General features: G+C 33.3%; 1 protein-coding gene and 1 long non-coding RNA gene across 3 annotated transcripts in view; both read right to left on the bottom strand.

The window, feature by feature from the left end:
• The window catches only part of LOC125055110, a 49,351-nt gene extending 30,741 nt beyond the window's left edge, over positions 1-18,610 (bottom strand). For both annotated transcript variants that reach the window (XM_047657357.1, XM_047657358.1), the window contains exon 1: positions 18,258-18,610. In XM_047657357.1, coding sequence (XP_047513313.1) covers positions 18,258-18,288 — 31 coding nt within the window. In that variant the 5' untranslated portion in view covers positions 18,289-18,610. The remainder of the gene's footprint in view (positions 1-18,257) is intronic.
• On the bottom strand, positions 4,368-5,707 carry LOC125055111. The gene is made up of 2 exons (XR_007117818.1): positions 5,313-5,707; positions 4,368-5,153 (listed from the first exon to the last, which is right to left on the bottom strand). It is a non-coding gene; the product is annotated as an uncharacterized LOC125055111 (long non-coding RNA).
• Positions 18,611-19,767: the final 1,157 nt, after the last annotated feature.

Here is a 19,767-nt window from a genome sequence, read left to right as displayed (position 1 = left end):
TCTCTATTCCCGTCCTCCATATGCCAAGAATATTCCATTTTAAACTCACATTAAAACATATTTTATGTCACATCTAAGACGCAGACACAAACACACATTGCAAATTCAAGTCTTCAATTAATCAATTAAATTATTGTTGATAATTAAATTACTCTAACCTTAATCTAAACCGTAACTAACAATGATTAAAATGCTAAATTAGCAATAAATTAACACAATCGAAAGTGAAAAAATTAATGACACAAAAAATGCCAATGCAGACAAAAAACAACTTCAGTTTTCGAATATGTTTGCTCAATACGTCCAAAGACAAGATAAACTTGAAACGCACTGATCAAACAACCCCTGCGCGAAAGAGATATCATGTGTATTAGGGTGTAGGAGGGAAAAAGACATCCATATTTACTATCATTCGGTTTCAGCGGCGAATGCGGTTTTGAGGGAAATATTGACCAATAGGGGTTGGATTTATATTTAGTTGCTCTTTATACAAAAACCAGATGTATTTTAAAGCAATAAAGTCGATAATAGTCAAAAGACTTATTTTAGGGTGTTTTGTATGGGGTAAATGAAATCAGTGATTAGCCGTTTAGCGTTTAGTAATATATTTACTTTATTAAATATAGGGTCAGATTCTATGTTTATCTATCCATCTATTGAACATCGTAAGGCCAAAATGTACATTTACATGAAACTAAATTGCACGAGTTTTCCAAAATTTCTTGCCTGACTAAGCGATGTTTCAATATACTTTGTATTTGACTTATACCTGGAGAAATACGAGATGATGCCATTTTATTTCAATGAAAAACACTTATGCTTTTTTAATGGGACGCCAACGGACAGGAGACTCATCTGATGTTAGACCAGGAATTCCTTTTAGGAAATGGTACGCTCTATTCTTGAAGGACCCTATAGGTGTCATGTTAGGTGAGCATATTTCACGCTTCAACGTAGCCAAAACTGCTGCACCATTCTCGATGCGATCGTGCGTGAAATGTGATATTGTCAGGTGTGCTGTGAGCTGTGACATACAGCTGGCGATTGATTTTAATAAAAACGGTTAAACAACGTATTTAAAGGATTACACATAAAGAAATAATAATACACTAAAGCTGCAAGTATATATGGGCCTTGGCTTGATATTGCATCTGTTTCTCATAGAAGTAGCTAGACAATAATTTTTTGGGTCTAAGGTAAGTCGACACAGCCGTGATCAGAACATATGATCCTAGAGTTGAGAGACACGGCTCTTATCACGAACGAAAGTGTGATTTGTAAATCTCTTTCAAGTTCCGAATCTATTGTCTTTTCTGCTCCTTTAATTATGGGCGGGTCCACATACTTGTCGATCCAAATATATAGGTGTATCGTAGTACGACAAGAAATCTGCGAGGTCAGGGAAGAAATTGTGATCTTTCAAATGGCTTCTACTCGAATAGAAGGGTCGGGTGTGATAAAAATAGAAAAAGAAGATTTTTTTTTTTAAATTTAATATTTGCGAATAAAAATAAAACTATTAACATGCCTTTAACTATAACTGATGTCAAATTAATTATATTTACAGGATTTTTTTGTACCAAAGCATTACAAAAAGAGGGGTATGTGCACTCCTCCACTCACTCCAGGCACTTTGATCTGATCTGGTGAGCTATACCCATTAAAACCTCGGGTCAAAGAAGACAGGCAAAGCACATTTGGGTAGCTTTTGCAATCCCGCAAAACCAATCCTATTTACAGATACAGTTTTAATAGGTTTTGTTTTCAAATCACTTACGCCCCTACCATTCAGCCATGTCAAATAAGTAATTTGAATAATTGCTATTTACGACAAGTAACTCCCCCATAATAATAGTAATTACACCGTGGGAAGTACGGGTTTCGACAGGTGCGTTCAGGTGGTGGCGTCCTTTTTTACTTTCATTTTTCCTATCTTACTTCTTTCTTCATTACTGAAGGTCCTGTTGGTGTTTCCTCCTGTCTTCGGCAAGCAGAGGATCAGTCTCGGCGTCTCATGCCTTCCAATCTTCCAATCACCACAAGCTTCCCCAAGTTATCGGTACCTCTGCGTGCTATGTGTCGAAGTGCCGTGAAAGAAGCTTAGGATGCTTTAGTAACACATTGAAGAAAGATCAGTCATCACTTGCAATTGTTTGAGAATTACGTCCTTTTCGTTGTCCAGGGAGTCCTGAGTCTAATCCTGGATATAGGTTTAGTTGGAGTGACGAGTTAGGTTTAAGAAGATCTATGATGAGTATAGAAAAACTATAACACTGCTTAATTCTGCGTAAAATATTCGCATGAACACCTGTTAAAGGGGCAAGATTTGGACATACTGTCAAAATCATGATATTCACTGATAGACCGTACAAAAAGAACTTCAAATGTAAAATTTTAATTTCAGCGCTTTTTTCCGGGAGACTTATTCCCAAATTTCATATTTAACATATATCTGTTAACATAACCGCAAAGTTATAAAATCAATTATTAGCTATGACGCGCTAAAAGTTCTATTTTAATTGTAACATTACACCATTGATAGCACGGCGCCACACGACAGGATTTACGCGTTAGATAGACACGTGCATCATTGTGAGTTGTGACATTCAAAAATCTTCAAATTAAAATGATGTCATTCCTTTTTTACTCCATAGTGGTTTATTGGTGTTTCCTGTACTTTTAGTTTATATTTATTAAGCAATAATAAATTTTAAAAATTACTATTATTAACCAAACTGTGGATCATCGTAACAAAAATACAAAATTATACTACAATCTGATATGAACTATGTATGTGACTATTCTTTGGAAACACAAAATAGTGTATCACGAAACATCTCGACAATTATCCAACTATAAACGTAAAGTTGAAAATAAGATAAGAACTATCATAAACATTAATTATTGGAAAGCTCAAACTATACTCCTATTTCACCATTATACCCAAAACATTGATCGAGAATTTTCTTATTGAGCAAACTTTCCATGGTAACTCCAGGGTGAAATGTGAAAACATTAAATTGTATCACTTGATACCTGCGATATCGACTCCTTACGTAATAATAATCCCGCATAAGTTTCTCTGATTACCTATCTTTACAGACAATTGGTCAGCCAGAAGAGAAGTTTTAAAAGGAAACTACAGCCTAGATTTAAAAAGGACTTTTATGGACACTAGCATTCTTCCATGCCTGGTCTACGGGGGCCAAACTTGGACAGCTACCAAAAGAGAGAAGTCGAAGTTGACTAGAGCCCAGAGAACAATGGACCGGAGTATTCTAAGAATCAAAAAGATTCACAAAATGCAAAGTGACCACTTTAGGGCGAAAACGACCACTTTAGGACCAGGAGAAATGGATCTAGTAATGAGGCCTTTACCCAAAAACGGTCCATACTGCAGAACACGAAGTAAAAGATATCATTTCAATTAGGAAAAACACCTTTTGTATGGCAATTAAGGTTTACAGTAAATTACTAAAAGAATTAAAAGATCTTCCGACTAGAGTATTTAAAAAGCGACTTGGTGTATTACTTTTGCAAAAATAAATAAATTATTATTATTATCAGCCATCTGTGCCTCAAGACCAAGTTTTGGGTCTAACACTAAGATGGAGTCATGCGGAGTCGAGACTTAGGGTGAGATCTATAGAGCGGACTTAGACTTTGCTCTGACTTAACTATCGAGCTAAGACACAGTCGGTATTTATAGAGCAAACTGCGAATCTCTCCGAGTGTTGGCTTAGCTTAATCCCAAGTCCACGAAATCGACGACTTACCAAAAACTTTGACTATAAGCCTAACAAAAATAATGGCCTAACATTTGCTTTACCATCATATCTTTTACTGGACTTTTTATTTTTGTCGGTTTTTAATGAACGGTGTTGCCATTTTGTATCGGAGTTCCATAGACTTTGGGAAAAATAGAATTTGAATTCAAAGAAATTATAAATGATCTTGATAAATACCTATGAAATGCATGAATTAAAATAATTACACATTATTATGGTATTTATTGTTGTTTATTTATATTATTTATGTAATTGTTTAAACCCCATTTTTGAGAAATCTTAAAAATAACTGGTGTGATTTTGTATGTCACCTGGCAGCCCTGGCATATTATAGTGACAACGAAATTCAAACTATAACCTAACCGATGTCTCTCGCTTCACATCTGTTATTTTCGTTTCCCTGAATCTTCTACCATTTATTACCTGACCACCCTAAAAAATTTGAGATAGGAGTGGAACATATGAAATTAAAAAATCTGTTAGAAATAGAATTTCTTCAACAAAAATATAAATTAGTATTAGAAATATGTATTACACTTAAAAAAAGAATCAGAAAATAAATGATTAAAATGAAACATGTTTTGTTTTGATATTCTTTATTACCAAACAAATTACCTAGTTAAATTGTGCAATCACAGATTGCCGGAATGCTAGACCTGTAGGAGATCTTTCATTGTTTCTGTGTTACTCAACTTCTGCTGTCAGCAAGATCACCATCATCATAAGCATCCCCTCTCTGTATACCTATATTATGCAATACAGCACAAGCTATAATTATATATAACTAGTATTTGTCAATTTTGACTATAGTCCTAGCTGTAAACATGGAAATTTCCTTTTTCACACTCCGAAAAACCTTTCAAAAATATGCCTAGTTCTTATTTAAGAATACATAATTATAAATATTGTCAGCTCTTGTCATTGGATTTAAAAGTGTTGTTAAAGTGAAGTTAAGTGCTGGATAACCGCTGTCACCTACTAAGACAGGCGTTTTCTAAATATCCTGCTGTCGTGTGAACTGCCAGGCCACCTAGTCACTATAGCAAATATTTCCATATCAGGCCCTATTATTGCTTGCACATTTACAGAAAATTACCCTTTTTTATTTCTGTATGCTTCAGAGTGAGCAATACCTTTGGGTCTATTAATTTTTATATGGGTGCAGTCAATAGCTCTGATTATACTGTTTAGGTCATGGTGAGTATTATATGATCTTCCTAATTCTTCTAACTTCCTTTTGGCTGTGTTCATATTTCTTGGAAAATTTACAAATCTAAGAAGTAATTTACTCAATTCTGCAGAGACTTTATTTATAATTAAACAGACTGTAGATTGGTTTATGCTGTTCAGATCACTACACACCATCTGAAATGTCAATGAATTATTATTAGTTACATATATGTTATGTTTCTGAAAGTCAGAAGACAAATGTCTTCAACATATTATGTATTTAAAATCATTTGAGAATACATAGGTATAATATTCAAATCAAAAAACCATACATATTTATGAACACAATATTACCTGAAAACATCCAGTTGCATTTTTATGCCTTAATGCAATAAGTATTTGCGGTAGGTTTGGCGATCCTCTGTTGTTATAAGGTTGCAAGTTTGTAATGATCAGTGGCAGGATCACATTTAATACCGTGTGTTTCAAAATACGGTTCCTTCTTTTGAATTCATTCTCACCGTACAGGATGGAAGGATTTTGGTTGTATTCGTTCCGAACATATACAACACTTTAGGCAAAATTTTCAATTGTTGATATTTGATACAAGTGCTCTGTTGCTGTTGTCAAAACAATGCGATCCGTTCTACGTAACAAAATTATTGTCATCTTTAAATAATTAATACATTTTCTAAAGGTTACTCGTAAATTTCTAGTTATTGCAATAATAAAATAAATGAATACATAAATAACAATTAATTGAAGATATATGTGTACCGTTTTAGATGCTTAAATATTTGTTATTGTTTACTTTTTAAAAGGATAATAAAGAAAGTATTGCATGAAATGAAACATCAATTTGTATTTTGACATTTGCTGTCTTAGCTTGGGCTTAGCTTAATCTCACCCTTAAAATGTCTATAAATACGAAAGCATAGTTTAACCTTAGTGTACACTAAGCAAAGTTTTTCGTAAGGTAAGTCTGAGAAAAGTCCAAGTGCGCACTATAGATCTCACCCTTAGTGTTGTCTCTCGTATGTCAATTCCATTAGTATTTGATATAGGTACGTTAAGTCTCTAAGGGTCAGATTCAGAAACGAGACTTAGCTAAGTATGACTTCCATATGTCGAAAACGTATTGGATTTGAAGTTTCGTTTCTACCCTAACACGTATCGTTTTCCTAACGGTACCTTTATAAGAAAGAGCAAGTGCGGACATAAATCCATTGCTGCATAAGATATGAAGACACACGTCATGATTAATTCACACATTTAGGCATAGACATAACATTTATTACTTACAAAACCCACACACAGAAACACACAAAATAACAATATATGAAAAAAATATAAAAAAGAATGAGAGATAACAATTTTTTTCTTTTAAAGAATACGATATGTTTTAATTGTGTAATGCGTGTGTGCTGTGGTTGTAATTGGCCCTGGCTCAGCATTATACTGAGGAGCAGAATGTTCCACAGCGCTGGTCATTCTGCCAGAGACCACAGCAGCTAGTTTAGCATATATAACTTACTTGTGTGCCTAAAAGTAGGTCATACAACAAATTAGTCCCTTGCTAATTAAAACTATGTACCAGCCGTAGTCCTAGGTTTTTCTAGGGAAAGCGCATTTGACTCACGTATTATTGAATTCTGCCACGAGTCATAGTTCGTTGAAACTTCACCTGCAAAACGGCACGTCTTTATGGAACGTGAATAAGTAAAAATAATATTAAATAAATCAGTGGACTTACAACCTTTTTAGGTCTGAGCCTCAGATTTTTTCGTATCCGTTTCATGATAATTTGTCAATCTAATAGGCAAGTAGGTGATCAGCCTGTGACTTTTTGGGTGTAACTTTGGTTTCCTCACGATGTTTTCCTTCACCGTTCGAGCGAATGTTAAATGCGCAAATAGAAAGAAAGTCCATTGGTGCACAGCCGGGGATCGAACCTACTACCTCAGGGATGAGAGTCTCACGCTGAAGCCACTAGGCCAACACTTGTGCTGAGTAAAGATTACTTTAGCATTTTCGAAGAATTTAACAGGATTAATTTAATAAATGCCGTTTATGATTCTCAGTAAAAAAAGTTATTGGTTCGATGGAAGTAACAGGCTTAAAAGGCTTATTTATTTATTTATTTACACTTCGTTGCATAAAACAATAAATGAAACACAATACAAAAAATTATAAGGGATGGGCGGGCGGCCTTATCGCTAAAAAGCGATCTCTTCCAGGCAACCCTAGTTAAAGAGAAAAACTAAAAAAAAGAAACATGATTCGTGCGAGAAGTGCAGAAACAAATGTTATATAAAAAAAAAATATATATACATAGTACCTTAATCTAAAGTACCTAATACAGAAAAAAATATTAACAACAGACTAAAAACTTAAAAGCTAATCTTACAAATTTATTTTTTATCGGTACAGTCTATTTTTAAAACCCTAGGTAGAATTGGTTCTAAAATTCTTCAGTGGGCAGCTGATTCTACATAGTGGTGGTGCGCGGCAAAAACTGCCTTAAAAAACGCTCAGTTGAAAACGACAAACGTCAGGAAGATACTGGTATACTTTTGTATTCTGCCTTGACGACCGATGATGAAACTCAGCTGCAGATATTATCTAAGCACCTCATCCGATCACTCTCCATGGTAAATGCGATAGAAGATCAAATATCTCTACGCAACACCATGGGATCCAGCCGCTTGGAATTGTTTCAAAAAATTATAGGTAACTAAACCTACGTAAGAATTATTTATTAATTAATAACTGTAGTTACCTATCAATAGAATAAGTGTGATATCAAGAAAAAAAAAATTAAGTATAAAATTTGTTTCAAAGCCCTAATGCTACGCGTCAAGTGCTAAATATTTTCGAATATTGCAGTTGTTTATTTTGATACAATACAATACAAAGCCCTTTCAAGGCTGTATATTATTGATCCAACAAGCCGAAAGGCGTGGCCACCGTAAACACTTGACCAATCAGAACATCGCGTGCAAGTGACAATTAAGTATTATGTCAATTTTGACATATTAAAAGGAGTTAGTCTAGTTTGTTACCGTGACGATGTTTAAACTTTTTAAATAGGTATTGGGACACGTTTCTAGCGTCGTCTGTATGTCTTCTTCTTGGGAATGTTAAGCGTTCGAAAACTATATAAATAACACAAAATCACAAAATATGTTGATAAAGAAATTCGAAAAATTTATGTTTGATAATTGCTTGAGCTTTGAGGAAGGTTTTTATGGTGAGAAAAAATTGGAAAATATTAAGTTTGATTTAGTACTTAGCTTTTTATTTCGGAAACGCGAACACTATGGGGAAACAAAGCAAAATGTTCTATTATATTTGTATGTAGCTCCTAAAACGCTAAGTAAACAATCATTATTAAGGTGAAACGAATATCTACGACGGGAACCTGGTATAAAATAAAATATATATTTTATACCGGCTGCCCCCGCATTTCTGGATACATAATATGTAAATTATTGCAGCAAATTACTTTTATTTTTCAGTTTTGACAGTTATTTCAAGTCGGTTTAATTACCTTTCATTAATTTCATTTAACAAGGACGTTGTTTGCTCTTTAAGTAAGAGCCGAACACCGGATCTGTACGTTTTTTTATGTCAGCTCGAAAAAGAAATTATTAATGCATGATGCGGGGATATGAGAAATATATAACACCAGTCGTAGACGGAATAGTTCGAGTGCGTTCTGTGCCTGACAAGCCGTCTGTACGACGTTGACGTTATACCTTCCAATTGAACGCACGACCTCACTAGGCCTAGTGCTTCTAACTCTCGCCGTCTTCAGTCGGTAGCTCATGTCTGAGCGTCGTGGTTAGCAAGAAAGCGTCTGGAGTAGACAATCTGTTTCCACCGCTTTCTGTCCAGCCCCTCTCTTATGATAGTGTATAGTTTTGAGGACGATGAGTCTTTCACGGTCCATCTGGTTGGTGAACAGCCACGTGAACTTTTGCCTTCTGTGTTACCAACCACGATCAGTTTCTCCAAGTTCTCATCGCCTCTGCGCAATGTAGCTTCTAACAATTCATAAATACCCAGCCTATCCAATATCGCACGAAGACGTGAAACGAGTTACTTTAATCAATTCTAAAAATCAAACCGTGAAATCAATTCGACGGCCTTGACATTTAAATGATTACATAAATCTTTTCACATACCTAATTTCTATCCAAATAAAAGTGATTTAATTTTACACTCACGCTAAACCAAATTTTATTACACGAACGTACGTAATTGTTTCTGGGTATAGTCGAAGAGAATTTGTACAAAAGTATTCTTTGAACAAACAAATATGAAAAAGTATTGATTAACATACTTATTAAATGATTTAATAATTTATATTACAGTACAGTTCATAACTTTCCCCAGCAACAATGAATGTAACCTAATGATTGGATTCATAATTTGTTATTAAATCATTTTGTAACACGCGTCTTATGATGTTTTGCCAAACGCCTACAAACAAGCCAAGACAAGGCTCTTCGCATCCCACAAGGGGCAGAATCCGCCACGGGGCTTCTGAACATTATTTACACATTCAAACTAAACATAAGCCCCGTGTGCAACTGTGACGAAAGAAACAACCGAACGATGGATCATTTACTACGACTGCCCGACTTTCGCAAGAACGTTGCGGTCTGGAGCTGGAGACTGAATGAGGGTGTCCAGGGATAGGCTACAACTTGCTCGAGCACAGATATGTCACTAATACGATTAGTACAAGAAGTGACATGGGTAACGCGGCCATCAGACCTAGTCAATAAAGTCTCTTTTTAGGAAAAGGACAGAATAGACATTCAAAAACACTGAATCCTGTTGCTCTGTCATAATATAAAAATGTAATTCCAAAAATTCTCTAAAACTCCATTCAAATCATTTAAGTCTCTACTTCGTGTTTATTGCATTATCGGCCACTTGATCACTTGATTAAGGAAAATATATAATTGAATTACCAAAAATTACATTACTTTGAAAAATAGTATGATATCTTGTAACCTCCCAATGGGACAGGACAACTCCCACAAAACAAAAAAACAAAAAGAAATAAATTATTAATCGTTTTTCTTTAAAGAATATAGGTTCAACGTTTGGTGTTGACACTTCTTTTTCTTATTATTTTTAACAAACAAGTGCTGATGCCTATATAGACTTCTTGTTGCCAGCTGTGGTGCTATACCAGCAACAGCCACATCTAAATAATCCAACGATTTTTAAACAACACAGTGCACAATCAATGTAGCAGACATTCGCAATAACGAATCCATCGGGACCTTAATGTAGAGGACGTCACCATCATAGTTAAAATGATTGCTGGAGCCTACGAACAAGGTTCCACCATGAATTATGAGGCTATTCAAATCATTGACACCATGGGCCTAGTGAGAAGATTGAAAAGGATTTGAACTAGTGAATTCGTGTTAGTGCACGTTAGTATTAAGTGCTAAACAGTGGCAAGTGAGAAAACCCCACAAGAATAGTCTGTGTTCCACTTAATAGAGACTGAAGTAGCGTTATTGGACACACTATAAGTTAAATATTCTAATTAGTTACTTAGGTAAGATATAAATTACTTATTAGTTTTAAGTTAGGTTAGATCGTAATGTTCCATTATGTCTAAATGTAGAGACAATGTATTAAGAGAAAAATCTTTTTGTTAGACATGTCAGTTTCAAGTTTGTCTTTGGCGTTAATAGCGAACTTCGGAAAAAAATATCGGAGCAGGAGTTCAAATGCACTACCACTATGTTGAGAACGCTTAACCACTAGGCTAACATTGATAAATGCTTATATAGACTTCCTAAACATGTTTTATATTTTAGTCTTTTATTGTATGTATGTCATACATATGTAACCAACTACAAATTGTGCAAACAATGCTTGTCAATCAAACGTCAAAACAAGAAATTGTGTTTGGAATTTCAATTTAAAATACTAGAATAAAATCTGGTTTTAGTCCTGATTACCGACAAATTTGTGACGATCCAACCTGAACGGTACATGGGGCGGAAAAAAATTTATTTTATTGAAAAGGGCAAGAGGCGCTCCTAGTGACACCGCCATCACTTATCTAAGAAGGCTCTCAAGTGCATCAGCAAGAAATACTTCGATGGGCAGCTGTATGCATTAAAAACTGTCTGTGTCTGTATCTACATTGTGTCTTTAAATGTTTGAATTACACAAATATTCAGATAATTTTTTGTGTATTTTATTATATATAATATTGGTCCCATAATACCCACAAATGAAGGCTAGTTACACCAACCACCAGTTGAGACAGACTTTAATCCATATTTTATCTAAACACAGGTGTTCAGATGTTACACACGAATTTCAACCTTAATTCAACACCATAATATCGCACTTCCCATAAAATTAAGTACAATAGGTGTTTTTCTATTGTTAATCATGGGAAATTCTTAGGTAAGTTTTCCTTTGTCTATCGTGACACTATTTTTTATATTTGCCTTTTGATATTTCCAATGTTACGTATAGTTGATACTTTAATTGAAATTTCGTCTGTATAAAGTCTGATTTCAAAATCTGGTATTAAATAAGATATTTACGGGGGCAAACGGACAGAAGGCGGCTCACCAGAAGTTAAATGATACCGCCGCCTATGGACATTCACAAGTGCGTTGCCGGCCTTTTAAGATATGGCACGCTCTTTTCTTTTGCAAAACTAATTGCACTATAACAACTAAAGTACTCATCCGTCTCTTTTCAAAACAGCGTAAACACAATTTCACAGAAAAAGACTACAGAGTCCTTTAGCAGTCCTTTTGAAGGTGCAATTCATTTTTTTGACACATGACAAAAACAAACAAATTGACGTACATAGAAAAAATTATATGTTAATCTTTATAATATCGTAGAAGGTATAAGCTGTTAAGTTCAGTTGGCATTGAACCTTGAGTAGCTCGTATATTTTGATTTGTAATCGGCTATTTAAAAAAAGTTACATAGATAATTTTCGAATATTATTAATGATTTAGAAAGTAGCATTATAACATTAATTTTTTATTATTAAAAACAACCGAATGACTTTTCCATCTTGACCTGTGTATAAAATTTTTAAAAGTTTGTGATATTCCTGAGTTTTAAACAGTATCAATGCTTTATAGTTATGCAGATTCTTGCAAATATTTTAATTAAGACTCATTAGAATGTCGGCGAAGTCAGCAAAACTTATTATTTTTGCACGATATTCTTAATGGGCGGATAGATAGCCCAAATTTTGCTGTCGTTAATTTCTCGAAGAATCCCTCCACCGTATGCGACAAGATACAATTGTTCCATATGCCTCGTACGAACACGAATTACCTGCATTATTCCGTTGTTTAGCAGGAACAATTTAGTTTTTCCTTTGGAATATTCAGTATTAATTGTCGTTTGTTTATTGTTAAATTTCTGTTTTCTTTTATTTTTTTTTCTTTTTGTCTATTAATGTGTCTACTTATGTTTTCTGTTTCATCTATATTATTTAAGTAAACTATTTTGTTTTATAATATGTATTATAACTGTGAGATTACTAATAAATAAATAAAACAAATAAAGTTACATGTTAAAATCTAACTTTTTAATAAACTTCGAAGCAGATACCTTAAATATTTCACAGAAAGGTATAAGACAAAAAATAATCTCATAAGGAAACCATTTTTAAATATCAACCACAAAAATATATCAGATGAAAAAGAATATGCAAATATAACCTTTTGATAGTATATGCCCGCTGAAAATCAGTGTTGTCTTTGAACAGTGTTAGGCCCACTAGCTAAAGTAATTTTGTTTTATATGCATTAATTAAATTATTTTAATCAGTGTTGCTAAAACCGTTTAAGATCTGGGACAGATTTCTGTATGGTTCGTGATTATTTCTAATAGATATGTAGATGATCAGCCTTCTTTCTGTGCCTGACATATTCCGCCACCTTTTTGGATCTAAGGCGGTTTACTCACGACGTTTTCCTTCACCGTGAATGTTAAATACGCACATACAGAAAGTCCATTGATGTACGACCAGGGATGAGAGTCGCACACTGAAGCCACTAGGCTAACAGCTCTCAATCGTTTTTTGGTGGTTACATTTTAGAGCACTGTTAAAAAAAATATAACCGACAAAAATAACCTTGGATTACACCAAAAGTTTACTGGTCTTTTTGCGAATACAGCTATAGAAAGGTGAAAAAGTCTGTTTATATAGAAACTTTGAATAAACCAACGCTTGAACTGAGCTATGCGATCATTCCACATAGCGGTACCAAATTTAGGTCAAATGGCCATAGGAAATACAAATTATGTAAGACGTGAGTCATTTGAAAGCTGTCTCAGTTTTAATGCGATATAAATTTCATCCAAAAAGGATTTTTCCTCAAAACCTTACAATCGAAATGATGTTTTTTGTTTTTTGTTAAGTTAAATTAAAACACCTCAATGTTTTAATTTGAACTGAAACATGAATAATAATAATAAATTCCGTTCCGACCTATACTAATATTATAGAGGTAAGATTTTTTGTGTATTCGTACCGAGAGATACTGTTTCATAAAATTATCTCTACTAAGCAACTACTGTGAGAAAAAGAAATAAAGCCTTTTAAGAAATGGTATGCTCTTTTCTTGAAGGTCGTATTGGTTCGGAAAAAATATATATACACAAAAAAAAAAAAATATATACATAATACATATAGTTATTTAGATAAAACTAATGGAAAAAACAAAGCAATTTAATCATCTGGACAATATTATAAAAAGGACACATGAAAAAGAAAAAGTGCACATGAGTCACGATAATTTTAGATCAGTTCGTACGAAAGTTAGGGATACGATGTGAACAGGTAATGTTTGTACAGTAGACATTTAAAGGAAGATAGAGAAGGAGCTAAGCGAAAAGGGATGGGATGTGAATTCCATAGCCTCATTGCTATTTTTTGGATTCAAGGATTTCAAGGATGTAGTTTTATGGATATACCTAAACGGAAACGAAATGCAATTAAAATTGGTTATGTAATATTTCTATATATAAATACATTATAATCCAGTGAAGTGTACGTAATAAATAAACTCATATATATGTGGGTTTTTCTCGTTCATCAATATCAATAGAAATCTTGCTGTTATTATATTATTCTCTATTATTTATTTTCTAGTATTATAGTTTCTTTATTCCTACATAATTATGTATTGACAGTATATATTGGATTGGCGGAGCCATGTGACTTCTTCGATAGAAAGTCCCCTTCCTTATTCAAAGTAGGTATAATAAGATTTAGTAAAGTAGAAGTCTTCCACAATCCGTTTCACAGGGCATTTTTTTGCGGACTGTGGAATCGACTCCCGGTGAGGTTCTTCCCTGAGAGATACGACCTCCAACTATTCAACGTTAGAGTGTACTCTTCCCTCAAAGGCCGGCAACGCACCCACTAAAAATGGGTGTGTGCGAATATCTTACTTTGTTTTACTCATCGTAATGCCCGTTGGCACACCTTTTTTAAATAAATAAATAAAATTCTAGAAATCGATTTATGTAAATAATCTTATAATATAGCGATATCGGTATTTTACGTTTATATATAGGTATGTGATAACATAATCGTCGCGTTAATTATTCAATAAAAATTGGACACAGGATGAGAAATTTCATAGAAATACAAATATATAAAATCTGTTCTATTAAACTGTTAATTAGACAGAAGTAGAAAGCAAGCGACGCTGGTGCGGGTCACTCGAAGGGTCAAAGGGCTTGAGAAGCATGTCAAGGGATGTACTTGGCTAACTATATGATAGGAACACAATGACACTAACAGACCAGCAGATAATGCGGCTATCCGCCGTTTATTATCTGTCCGATAGGGCTGACACTGAACAAATATTATTAAATTAAAAAGAATTGTATTTACTCATTAACTTTATCTGAATTAGTCGTTCAAACCCGTCCACAATGCGCTGTTGTTTCTATACAAACATTTGTTATTATTTTACTTGGGTTTGGACTTGACGCATTATTCATACATCTTGTATAATTTTATTCTGAAATTAACGATTTATTCCATTATAGAGTTTTAATTTGTTCTCAATGATACAAGGTCACAATACCTGGCGTGATTATGGATAACGTGCCGAAACGAGTGCAGTGTTCAGTATCAAGTGTTTTAATTTTAAACAGCGGGTGGCAACCCTAGCGTCAGCTGAACGATTTGATTTGAGTACAATTGATATTGTGAATGCGAACTCCGATACACTGAATAACTCAAGGTTCAAAGATATTTTTAACTGCCTTTTTTGGAAGGAATAAACACTAAATGATTAAAAGAATTTGACATGATAGAGGCGTGTTACCTTACATATAAATATGTCACTAAAACATATGCAGACATCTCTGGTCTTGACCTATGACGAAACATATAGTTATACCTCCTATAATTCGTTTTCGTATAACGCGTTTTTCGTTCCCATATAACGCGTAGATGAGTGTGAAATTTATAATGATCTGTCAATTCCATAATTAGTCTCAATTGTGTTGTTTTAAATTTAATTAAATATGTTGATATATCGTGTTTAATTTTACTTACTAATTAGAGTACATTTCTCTTATAGACTTAGCGTTACATATACGTATGTTATCTTATTTTATACTGACACCATAAAGTACTGGACCGATTTAAAAAATTCTTTCACCATTTGAATGCTACATTTGTCACTGATTAATATAGGCTATTTTAATTGCATGAAAAAAATAAGTAACCCTACTAAAACTGCAATAATGTTACCCAAGGTGTAAAAAAATGCCTATAAAATATCTTTCATCGCATGCGCTGCGAAACCTATTGATAATAAAACAAAAAAAATGTCCCACAATATTAAAGAACATATTAATATCTACAAAAAATTTTAAACAACAAATGACTACCCGTGCGAAGCCGGGACGGGCCGCTACTCGCTAGTAAGGTATATTAGTCATAGATATTATAGCACAAAGGTAAGTTACTAGACTTATCTTATTTACAATTATTTTGGAAATCACAAAACACTTAATCAGTGTAATTCTATCGTTTGAAAATGACTCACCTGTCTCTTTTCATCATAGTGTAAACACAATATGAGAGGAAAAGACGTAGTAGACAGAAGTTTAGACAGGGTACGTTATCCTCATACTATGCATCTAACTTCCTTAGCTATAAATGAATGTTATGTCCTTATTACTGACCTTATAAATAAACGTGACAAAACATTTAAAGTATTTTAGACCAGGTATAAAGCAGTTATAATTTCTGAATTGCGAAATAATGTATAATTACTAGCCTACAATTATTGTCTATGATCTGTCTATAAAAAATTTGTAAAATGAACATTTACAAAACAATGGGATGTTTAAACTATGACTCATGTTATAGTACATTGAACTTACAGTTGGTAAACTATGACGCAACATCACCGTAAGCGCAAACAAAAACAGATAAAAGTTCATTTGTGCATTTTTAAGATGTCGGGACTTGTTAAGCTCACAACTTATCACATTTCTGGTAAATAATAAGTCAGATTAATTAATTGAATAGTAAATGGAACTTTAATGTTAACTAACCATTTTTTCAAATTATGAACGTAAGTTTATTTGCATTGTCAAATAAAGCAATGATTAACACACAATAAACATTAATTTCACATAAAAAATAACTATGTATATCAGTCTTCCAATATCATAGCAACGTATTTAGCTTTATTAAACTATCTTTCTGAATCATACCAGTTTTTATATAATAAGAATTATCAATTATGGTGTTGAGATAACCAGGATCCGTGCAGTTTTCATCTGGTGATTGTGTAAGGTATCAAAGGTAAGCATAATTGCCGCACAGACATTTAAATTCCAACGAATATGTTCTTTAATGCAAACCGCATAGCAATATTTATACAAATAATGTTAAATAGAGGTCTTAGGAAAAGAGGGGACAATGTGTTTCTTCTACTTTAATTCTCAATAAATTGAACCACGGAAAGGAATTTTTTATAATATTTTTGAATAATATATCAAAATTGACATTTCAAAATAATATATAAGATAACTGTCACCACTACTGAACTGTAAGCGAATCCACGTAAGTGATCTGTTTTAAAAATACCGCAAATTTACGATAATTTACACGCGCTTGTAAGTTGAATAACTGTTTCATGTTTGTTAACTGTGCTCTTGGTTCTTGTCAAAACATGCCAGAATTAAAAATGAACATAATTTCACGAATTTCATTTGCAGATGTTAGAATTAATCTCCCTTCTACACAGCCGATTTGAAAAATAATCCGTAGAAAAAAAAATCGTGTACAGCAAGATCTTGTAAGTTTGACTACAATTATTGAGTTCAAATTTTCGGTAGTCATCTTTGGATTACGCAAAAAAGAGAATGGGAAAGAAAAGTTCACGGTCAAGTCTTTCATTAAACCACTTAAAAGCTCGATAGGTACATCTTGAATAAAAGTTCTACTGATATCAGTGTTGACATTAGTTCGTTTCGAGTTCCTTACAGCAAAATGACATAGTTCCTAGCTATAGCAATTTAAAAAAAATTGAATTGCAATGTCATCGTGGTCATATGCGTTTCACAATACAGGTTCCTAAATTTTTAAATACACAAAGACCTGCGTTCAAAATAAACCCACCTCTATTTGTCATCCTATTCAATAAGACGACATCAATTGACGAGCTCTTTTTGACTAACCTTTTAATATCATTATTACCTTTTGTCATAGTAACACAAAGTATCGTAAATAACTATTCAGTCTTAAATTCTATTCGGGTCATATACATCTCTAACAACTTCTCTTCTCTGAAAATATCAGCACCAATTTAAACAATTAGGCTCTTCCTTTTGAAACACTATTTGACACTCACGTTACTTCTGATTATATTTACTTTTAAATACCCATTTCTTTGATCGTTTAGTTTAATAAGAATGTTCAGCCTACTGTGCCTGACACACGTTCTTGAATTTTTGGGTATAAGACATGCCGGCTTTCTCACATAGTCTACCTTACGAGAAATTAATTGTACTGTCAACTGTGTATTATAACATAGGTGTTTTAACGTTTAGGGTAGAAAATGGCACACCTAATTACTAAGCCAACACTGATCACCTACAATACAATACCACATACAATACAAGGTAAATACGGAAGGTTTGAAAGTATTAGTTTTAATAACTAGTTTGTTAGAAAGTGGGACGCGTTTTCTACGATTTTTTTATTGATAAATTTTAAACTAAAATATAAATGATACTCACTCAGAGGCTCAAGATCGGAAATTACATCCATTTTTTAAACTTCTTTTTCACTTTAAATGGATGTTTTAATTTGTCATCCATTTCTGTATTTTCTCACTTCACCATTGCACATATTAGACAATTAAAAACACATTGAAACAGATATAATCAAACAATCACTTCACAATGTCCTAAAAGATTTTAAACTGGTTTCACTCATGGATTAATAAGTATAACACTTTTATGACAATTTCACCATATTACATTAAGCGCTTAAAAGTTTTTATAACTTAGTTTTGTTTATTTTATGTTGTTATCAAGAATATTCTTCATAAGTTCACAGCGAAAACACAGGCGCACGTCATCCGTACAAACAGGTTTTGTTTTTTCTCCGTACTATTGACCACGTGATCGATTCCTGCTGTTTAGTGAACGTGCGTGTCGCTAGATGGCAGTAAATACAATACATTTAGTTTGAGTAACGCATTTTCAAAATCTTTATACCAAGAACTATGAACTTCTTATTATTTCATGGCAAAGCATTTTTGTTGTTTGACATAAAGCTTTATTTTAACTAAGCTTTAAATTGAAATATAGATATCTATATTCATTTTATATATAATTACTTCGTTATTTATATATAATGTGTACTATGGTAAATGTTTTATTTTTTTTATTTATTTATTTATTTATGTAATATGTATAATGCGTATACGCAGAAGAAATAAAGATCTATAAGTTTAGTTCCAGATATACATATTTTGTAACCACAATCCAATAGTAAACTGCTGGATGGCTGCTGCATCTGTTTTAAGAGCTATGAAGAGCTAACCGTTCTATGAAATTTTTGTAATATGTGGCTCCATCTAGTTTGCCATAGATACATAATTTAACTTGATCGTCGGGCTTTCCGCAAAAATCTATTTATATAACATATTAATTACTACGAGTAAATAACAATAAAATTAAAAAGTATGTAAACACAATACTTTAGAAATAAAGGAGGTTTTAGTTTAATTTCAATTAATTATCGATGTCATCTATCTTCTTCGCGGTTTTACAAATAAATTTGAAAAATACGTAATAGACCACAAGCCCATGAACAAAAAATACCTGTGAAATGACCCAACCTGCATTACGCTTAGAAGGCTGTTACTATATCTGAAAATAGCTCTGAGCACTATGCCGTCATTTCTGAGCGGTACATGTGAGTACGTGAGTGAATGGACTTTCTCAGGTACAATGGGGGAATTTCGACTAATTATTAATGTACGGCTTTGTTATAAGTATATAGATGATTAAAAATAAATGTCGAAAAACCTAGTGCCGTACAAAAGTGATGGTGCCGGAAGTCGGTGCAAATTTTTAATTCGACGACAGTTGCAGAAGCAATATAGGTCATTTATTACTGTACGGCATTTGTGTGATTCCTTTTGGACACATATACAGATACTTTACCCGTAAACGCCGTACATATTCCCAGCGGAGCGGTCGAAAGCCAAGGGTCGCAACATATGTCTGATTAGCATAT

This window comes from Pieris napi, chromosome 13 (assembly GCF_905475465.1).
Source record: "Pieris napi chromosome 13, ilPieNapi1.2, whole genome shotgun sequence".
Taxonomy (NCBI): Eukaryota; Metazoa; Arthropoda; class Insecta; order Lepidoptera; family Pieridae; genus Pieris; species Pieris napi.
Note: the sequence above shows the minus strand (reverse complement) of the source record. Positions and strands in the feature narration are given on the sequence as shown.